An 8,772-nucleotide genomic window follows, 5' to 3' on the forward strand; every position below is an offset into this window, starting at 1 on the left:
GGCATCAGTGACTGGAAGGATTCACATGAAGCTCACCCTAGAGAACAGGCAGGAGGAAGACTGGAAACCAGGCCCAGGGAGGGCAGGCTGGGTCTGAGGCCCATTTAGAAAGGGTTTACTACCACACCTGACAAAGGTTCCTTGTAAATCTGTGCAACTGACCCAGACAGAAGATGCAACTGGTCCTTAGATGACTAGATCTGCAGATTTCTAATAAACTGGAACTCTCCATACAGCTGTGACTGATGAGTTCTATGGAACCTGATCATCCAAGAACAGGAGATTGCATTTAACCAGGTCACGTACTGGCCATGGGCAATCACTGAACTCTCAGGCTTTTAGGAACTCCTCTGCCTGGGGAGGGGAATTTTCTTAAACTGTATTCCCTACAGCAAATCAATCCCAAAATTAGTGCCTTAAATTAACAAATTATCCATTGTCCTTACAGAATCATGGAATCAAAGATTAAGACTTGGGAGGGAACTTAGAGGACTAGTCAAATCTCATTTTGCAGATAAGAAAACTAAGACACATGACAGGAAAGTGATTTGAACAGTCACACAGGAAGTGAGTGGCAGGAAGAGGATTTGGCCATAAGTCCCCTGGTATGTGCCAACGCATCACTCTCATTTGAGGGATTGTTGGTATTTTCAGGGTGTGTGTGTGTGGGGGGGTTAGTTAGGCAATGGGTTTAAGTGATTTGCCCAAGGTCACACAGCCATTGAGTGTCAAATGTCTGAGGTTGGATTCAAACTCCCACCCTCCTGACACCAGGGCTGGTACCTGCATCACCTCACTGCCCCTGGCAGAATCTAAGGGCTATTGGGAAATGAGGCCAACATCAAGGATTGAAGAATCAACAAAAAAGCAGTGTCATAATCACAGAATCTCTGAATGTTCTCAGGGGTCTTAGAGGAAGATGTCACCTCCAAGTGAACAAATCCTTCCTGCAGAGTCTCAATCTGATTTTTTCATCCAATCCTAATTGTGAGAAAGCTCTTGTTTCCAAACTTGTCACCTTGTGACATCACTGTTAGTTCTAATAATGTCCTTTAGAGGAACCAAGGGAGAGTTCCTTCCTTTACATCTGCTCTTCAAATATTTAAGAAGAGTTGTTATGTCTCTTGAAATCTCTTCTGCCAACTAACTGTCCCACTACCCAACCTTTTTGGGGTTCTCAAAAGACTAGAATACTTTTCATTTTAGTCCTCCTGGATGCCTAGACATGTGAATGTTGTCTTCTTGAGTAAAATGTTCTTACAGTCAGGGACCTCATTTCCCATTTGTCTTAGTATCCTAGATGCTTAGCACAGAGCCTGGCTTAATGAATGCTTACTGATTGATTGGCTGATTAAAGGAATTCTAGCTTGTCAGTAGTCTTCCAAAAGAATGGCAGCCAAAACCTGACAAAAAACTACAAATGTGGTCTCAAGAAAACAAAGTAAAATCGTCACCTCCCTTTAGATATACTTAGAAATGGCTCTAAACAAAACAAAAGTAGCAAGAACAGGTGGGCCAGTGGCAATTCAAGCTAACTGAAGATTAATTCTCAAGAAATCTGATGAGAAGGAGTCCAAATGCTTGGGGGAAGGCATGAGGCTGATAGTAGACAGAGCACTGGATTTCAAGTCAGAGGACCTAAGCATAATTCTATCCCTAATACTAGGATTTGTGTGAAACTGGCATCTTAACCTCCCTGTGCCTCAGTGTCCTCATCTCTAAAAAGAGTTCTACCTCTGTGGAAACTCCAACATACTATGACCCTTTTATCATCTCTACAAAATCTTTATGAGGATGTTACACATATAACATGATGAAGACACGAAGAGGGAAAAGACAGACTTTAGCAATTGAGATTCTACAGATGATGCACAGCTTTATAGTTGCATGACTTACTGAAAGGTGCAGAGAAAACAAAATCTCACTTTATTTCACTGACCATGGAAAAATATGGGGGGGGGGGAGGCTAGGTGGCACAGTGGATAGAGCACCAGCCCTGGAGTCAGGAGTACCTGAGTTCAAATCCAGCCTCAGACACTTAATAATTACCTAGCTGTGTGGCCTTGGGCAAGTCCCTTAACAAAGCACTTTACATATGTTACTTCATTTGATCCTCAAAACAACTCAGGGAGTACCTCTCTCATTATTTACATTTTACAGATAAGGAAACTGAGGCTGGGAAAGGTTAAGAGTTAAGAGCTCACTTTGTCAGCCAATTCTCCAATTATCCATTTAAAGCAAAGTTTGAAACAATGATGCCGCTGAGTGTTATCCAACAGAGAATATAGGTGGAAGAGCCTTTCCTATGAGCAGTAAGGGTCCTCTGGGACGCTCTGGTTTACCAGTAATTTGAGATGATCCTGTTGAACCCCAAAGCACTGCACAAGGGGCCTGCTCAAACAAACTAGAGTCATTGAAAACAATTTGCCTTAATTATATGACGCATTCTGGCTGCATGACTCTGGGCAACTCACTGAGTTCCCCCTACCCAGGAAATCCCTATGGAGTCCCCATCTCTACCCCTGGACTGGGCCGACACTAGAAGAGGAATCTGCGGCATCCCCGGACCGCGCTGCTGGCCTCCGGGGCCCTCCTGGGTGGGCACTTTCACCCGCCCCCGCCGCCTGCCATTCTCCCTCTTCATCCCCTTGGCCGGCTTCTGGGGAACCCTCGGGGCCGGATCCCGGCTCGCGGCCCTCGCGGCCCTCGCGGCCCTCCCGGCCCTCCTGGCCCTCCCGGCCCTCGCGGCCCTCCTGGCCCTCCCGGCCCTCCCGGCCCTCCTGGCCCTCCCTACGTGGCGCCTTCCTCTGGACCCTGAATCTGTGCTATCTGTGCCGCCCAAAGCATGGGGTCCGTGGAAGCGCGGAATGCTGCGGGCGCAGGACGGCGGTCCGTGGGCGCCGCAGCTCGGGCAGCCCCGCACGCGTCTCCAGGAGAGGCCACGGGGGTCTCTAAGCGAACACGGGCGACCCCCCGTCCACAGAGCTGTAGGAGGTTATAGCTGGGGGCGGCCAGGAGGGCCAGTGGATAGAGCCCGGGCCCTGGAGGCCGGAGGACCCGAGTCCAAATGCGGCCTCAGACACTTCGTAATGGCCTTGGGAAAGTCACTTAACCCCATTGTTTAAAAATGCTTAAAAAAAAAAAAAAAAAGAAAGAAAAGAAAAGTTACAGCCCGGGTTCAGCGGGCCTGAGGTCCGGGGCTTTGGCCTTCACTACGGTGGAACCCGGCGCATGGCCCCGGCGGCGGCAGGCAGGGCCCAGAGACTGCGCCTGCGCGGGCCGGCTCCGCGGCCCGGGCCTGGAGCGCGCGGTCCCCGGGCACCGCCCTTCACGTCACTGCGTCACCGCCTCAAGGACACACGTCATCCGGAGCGGATGCGCGCGGCCGGGCAACGAGCCCTTCCGGGGCAAGGGGCAGGCGCCGAGCCCCGCCCCCCTCCGCGCCGAGAGCCCGGATGTGCGTCCGCCGGAAGGGGAACCTCTCGCCAGCGGCCGCCCGCCTCTCCCCCGTTCCTAGCAGGGGCCCGGCTCCCAGAGGCTCAGAACCGGTAGCGGACGTCACAGAGCCGGTGCGGCGCCCGCGGCTCCCTCCCGGGCCTGCCTGGAAACGCTTCCTGAGAGGGGCGAAGCCGCGCTCGCCCTTCACAAAGATGGCGGCCGCGAAGCAAGCGCGTTTTCTCTTCACCCCGCCACCGACGACTTCCTTCCGTACATGCGCAGAACATCAGAGAGGAGGCACGGGACGGAGAAGCGCTTGCCCTTTGTAAAGATGGCGACCACAGAGAAAGCACTTCCGGCTAACCCCTACCGTCCACGATGCTCTTCCGGGCACGCGTAAAACTTTGAAGAAAGGGATGGGACAAAGCCCAATTTGCCCTTTCCAAAGATGGCGGTCTTAGTATGAGCGCGCTCTAGCGGCGCCTGCCCTTTCCAAAAATGGCCGCCGCGGCATCAGCGTTTGGACTTCCCCGGGAGCTCCCGCCCTCGCCAAAGATGGCCGCGCAGTCGCCCACCGCAGGCGGACGAAAGGGTGGGGCCCTGGATCGAGCCTCACCCTCCCCGGAAGTGGTGGCGGGCACTTCCGGGGGTGGGGTCGGGGGTGGGGGTGGGGTCGCGATGTCGTGGCTGAGGGCGGCACGCGCGAGACCCGGGGAGGACGCGGACGCGGACGTGTTCGACGACGAGGCTGACGAGACGCTGCCGGCGCAACGAGAATGGAGGAGCCGCGTGGAGAGCCGCGTGCGGGTGAGCCCCGGCCCGGAAGCCCCCGGAGCCCAGGGAGGTGGGGGCGGCGGGCTCGTGGAGGGCCGGCGGCGGAAGTGACGCGCGCGCGCTCGCTTAGCCAATAAGGGGTGTCAGGGGCGGGACTTGGCTGCCGGGCTGCCTGCACGTGGCGTTCGGCCCCTCCCCCTGGGCCTGGCGCCCTGACCTGGAGCTTCTGGGGGTGCGGGGGGAGCGGGCCTGGGGTGCAGGCTGGGGGCTTCCGCCGCTCGGGAGCCTTTAAAGGCCTTTGTTTGTAAATAAGAGGCACGTGTCCGGCGGGATACAAAGTATCCGGGCAGACCGGCCCGAGAGACAATGTATCTCCTGGGAAAGGGGCCGGCGCAGCCGCAGTGCGTGCGACGCCGGGTCTCCGTGGTCTGATCGCCGCCCGTGCCTTTTATCTTCGCTAGCAGGTGGAAAAAAGTATTAAGACCTAGAATTCTTTGCTTTTCTGTGTGTGATGGACCCCATGGGCAGTGCGGTAAAGAGGATCTTCTCAGAATCGTGTTGGTAAATGTTTAAACTATGTAGGACACCAAAACTTAGTGAAAAGATTTCATTGTTCCCCCCCCCCCCCATCCTTGTCCATAAACCAAATCGTTCGTGTTCCACAGCAAGAGAGAACGATCAGTGGCTGCAAAATGAAGTCCAAAGAGGAGCCGGGGCCTGTAACAAATGCCAGCCCGTCCTGGGGCAAGCAATGGAGAGTTCTGAGGGCCTTTCCAAGTCTGTGATTCTCTGTCCTCACTGGCTTCCAGCATGGTTCTAATATATTCAGCTCAGTTTTTCTCTATTCTTCCTAAAATGTGATTCCTAGAACTGAATACATGCGTCCAGACATGATCTGACCACCACCCCTCAAGAAAGATGAATTAGGTGTCCCCGCTGGAGGTGGGGGCAACAGGTCCTTTGTGGGTTAATTCAGGGTTAAGGAATAATGGGCCACGTCCAGGAGGAAACTGTCCTGCTCTCCTCCCAGGCACCCTCAGGAAAAGACATTCACAGAGGTACTCAAAGGGACTCAGGACTTTCCCCTATAATTCTAGTGATTCTGAGGGGAGACAGTGAAAGGAGACACCTAGTCAGGTGGAAGCCTCCACAGGGATCCAGGTTCCATCACTGCCTTCTAGATGGCATCTGAAGCTCAGGACTTCCCTCACAACTCTTTCTTAATAGCAATTATTTCTTCTTCTAGGAAGGTTATAGAGATGGTGTCGATGCTGGGAAAGCAGCTGTCCTTCAGCAGGGCTTCAATCAAGGTTATAAGGAGGGTGCTGAAGTCATTATAAACTATGGGCAACTCAGAGGAACCCTAAGGTAATCCCTAAAATCCTGTTTCCTTTGGGGAGCCATAATTTGGAACAACTTCACAATTATTTACTAGAAATAGATGTGGTAGAAATGTCTGTAAACAAAGCTTTCCATTGTCTTTTTTCTTACGTCATAGAAATTCAGCCTTATAGATAAATACATTCTTTCTTGGAGACAGGGTCTGGGAGGGGTGGGTGAGGGAGGAATAGAAAAATGGTTAGTTTTCTTGCATTTACTCTTTTGAGGAGTACTCAGCTCAGGGTGAAGAGCTTGGGGTCAGGAAGACCAGAGGTCAGTCTGCCCTTGGGCATATCCCAGTCATGTGACCCTGGGCAAGTCACTTTACCTCTGCTTGCCTCAGTTTCCTCATCTATAAAATGGGGATAATAATCACCTCCTCCTCCAGGCTTGGGGTGAGAATCTGAGATCTTCTTTGTGAAGGACTCACTTAGCACTGTGCTAGCTAACTGTTTATTTTTTCAATTCACTTTGCCCCCTGACTGCTTCTAACAAAGAACCATGTCATATGGGAAAATCAGCTGTTAGTTTCAGGTGTTGAAAAATCAAAGAATCATGAAACATAAACTACATCATACAGATTTAAAAGGGGAAAACCTTGAATTGCCCCTCAGATTCAGGCCACACTTGATTGTTTCACTCTCCGGCAGCACTTCCATAAAAGCTGGCAGGATTTCTAAGCATGCATCTTGATATTGTTGCTTTTCTGCTCATGCAGTGCTCTGCTCTGCTGGTGTCGCCTTCAGGACAGCAGCTCCTCTTGGATTGCTCCCCTAAACGATCTTCTGGACACTGTGGGTCGGTGTGAAGAGTCTGCCCTCCAACACCTGGCATCCCCTCCCCAGCCTCATGTGGCAGATCTGTTGGATTCCATCCAGGACATGGACCTTTGTCCCGAGGTCTCAGCCCAGAAGAAGATCAAAGAGGATGGTCTCAGGATGCCTGAGGTGGACTCCAACACAAATGGCCACCAGAGGGCTGATGCAAGCAGTCCAACACAGTGGGGGCCACATTCTGCACAGCCAAACTTCCCCTGGCTTTTAGAGCAGACCACCAGCATAGTGGAGCAACTGGGCTTGTCCATGGACATCCTACAGAACATCGAGTGACCAGGAAACTAGCTTCACTTTGTTGTCACAAATAATATTTTAAAAAAACTACTGTATAGAACTTTTTCATTTTATCAGCATTTGGACCAAAATTTTGATTGAATTCTGCTTTAATCTGTTCAGCCATTACCAGTCTGCTTGCTGACATTTTACCTTGACTTGGCAGAAGCTTCTCTCCCCATGTCCCAGCCCGTTGCACCTGCTCTTCTTCCTTCACTGTGTTTCTGTCTTGCTCTGCTAATAGTAGTCTCTGCTCCCTTATCTTATGAATGAGGAACTGGAAAAAAAAAATCTTTAATCCCAGGAGAGTTTTCCCCAAACTCTTCTGTAATTATGAGTCTAATGCACATCTTTGAAATTCTAGTTGTCAGGCCATCATTGGCTGGTAACTGTGATTTTCAGACTTAATAACAAAGTGGATGAGGGCTAGGCACACATTTCTTTTCTGATGTCCTTGTCACTAATCTGGTCACAGAATCAGAAATTAATCTACCTAGCTCCCAAATCTTAGCCACCAGACACACATAAATCACTGGAACTTTCATTTTGCTCATGCATAGATCCAAACCACTCACATGTCTTTAGATCATTAAGGCAACCCAGTGAAGTAGTTCACAGCATATTATTATCCCTATTTTGTGGATAAGATAACCAAAGCTCCTCAAGCTGAAGTGACTTACCTGTGGCTACACAGCCTCTGATTATCTCAGACTTCTCCAGCCACTGTGGTATGTAACCCCTAGCTGTCCCTGTAAAAATGTGGGAAATGTTAAAAGACCATTTATTTTTCTTTTTAAGGTTTTGCAAGGCAATGGGGTTAAGTGGCTTGCCCAAAGCCACACAGCTAGGTAATTTAAGTGTCTGAGGTCGGATTTGAACTCAGGTCCTCCTGACTCCAGGGCCAGTGCTCTTATCTACTGTGCTACCTGACTGCTCCTAAAAGACCATTTCTGACATTGGCTTACCTACCTTTGTTTGGACAGTATTAGTTATGCAATTAGAAGAAGCTCTGATGGTTGAAATATCCTACCCCTAGCTGCTAACTCTTTGTTCACTTCCTCATGAGTGACCATGAACCAGTTATTTGGATCTTCTCCATGATGGGAGCTTACTACTTCATGAGATCATCTCAGGGTACTCTGATTGTTAGTAAATCCTTATGAGGGGCCACTCTGTCATCTTGGTGTCATACAAATGGTTAATTCAAGGTTGAACCACCCCAAAACTGAAGATCTCCCCTAGGAACATTCCTTGTTGCATTCTTATTTAACCAAACAAAATGGGGCAGGATTTTGATGGCACCACAGTCATAGGTTTGTAACTGAGTGACACTGGTTAAGATTTTTCTGGGATTTGAGCCATAGCAGGGCATGGTGTACAGTTCCTGGCCTGTCAGAGACATATCCTAACCTCTTTCTTCCTCTTGGCAAGCCCATCTTCACCTTGTGGATCCTGCTTTGGGCCTCACAGGCTCTTGTGGCTCTTCAAGTGAGGTCATCTTCCCAGCACCAGCCAACTCACTATCCTAAGCTGCCCAGACCAGGCTCCCCTGTCCCAGAGACCAATGGGCAGCAATGCTAGGGCATTAGTCAGATAAGGGAGTTAGGTTAGAAGGCGACATCCTGAAGGTGAAGCCTCATAGTCATTAACCCCACCAGTATCTTGAACCAGCAGGGTCAGTCTACAGCCCTGCATGGTAGCTGGAGAAGTCAAAGCCTGCTGGTGATGGCCACACCTGCTAGGAAAACAGGAGGAAGGAAAGGATGGGGTCTGGAAAGTTCTGCCTTGGCCCCTCTTCCTCTCCCCCTACCCCTACCCCAAGCTTTGGAAAGGGAAGAAACAAAACATCTCAGGGCAATTCTCTGAGGGAGGGGGCCTAGGCTCCAGATATCAGCAGAGCTTCCCCCCCTCACTTAGCTATAAGTAAACCAGAAATGTCCCCCCACTAGACTGAGCTCCTTAGGGGGCAGGGATCATTGTTCTTTGTATCCCCAGCAGAGTGCCTGGCTCACAATGGGGGCTCAATAAATGCCTTTTGACTACAGTTGACTACAAATTACCTTTTTTACAT

At 50.5% G+C, this 8,772-nt stretch overlaps 1 protein-coding gene across 1 annotated transcript; it reads left to right on the forward strand.

The window, feature by feature from the left end:
* Window positions 1-3,455: 3,455 nt before the first annotated feature.
* On the forward strand, window positions 3,456-6,752 carry YAE1 (YAE1 maturation factor of ABCE1). The gene is made up of 3 exons (XM_074199215.1): window positions 3,456-4,245; window positions 5,459-5,580; window positions 6,311-6,752. Exons 1-3 carry the CDS (start codon window positions 3,937-3,939, stop codon window positions 6,699-6,701), a joined length of 822 nt encoding a protein of 273 aa, XP_074055316.1. The 5' UTR covers window positions 3,456-3,936; the 3' UTR covers window positions 6,702-6,752.
* Window positions 6,753-8,772: the final 2,020 nt, after the last annotated feature.

This window comes from Macrotis lagotis, chromosome 8 (genome assembly GCF_037893015.1).
Source record: "Macrotis lagotis isolate mMagLag1 chromosome 8, bilby.v1.9.chrom.fasta, whole genome shotgun sequence".
Taxonomy (NCBI): Eukaryota; Metazoa; Chordata; class Mammalia; order Peramelemorphia; family Peramelidae; genus Macrotis; species Macrotis lagotis.

Coding starts and splice junctions, on each gene's coding strand:
- YAE1 (XM_074199215.1), top strand. CDS start 3,937: ATGGCCGCCGCGGCATCAGCGTTTGGACTTCCCCGGGAGCTCCCGCCC. Junction 4,246..5,458: donor GCGTGGAGAGCCGCGTGCGG/GTGAGCCCCGGC, acceptor TTCTTCTTCTAG/GAAGGTTATAGAGATGGTGT. Junction 5,581..6,310: donor CAACTCAGAGGAACCCTAAG/GTAATCCCTAAA, acceptor CTGCTCATGCAG/TGCTCTGCTCTGCTGGTGTC.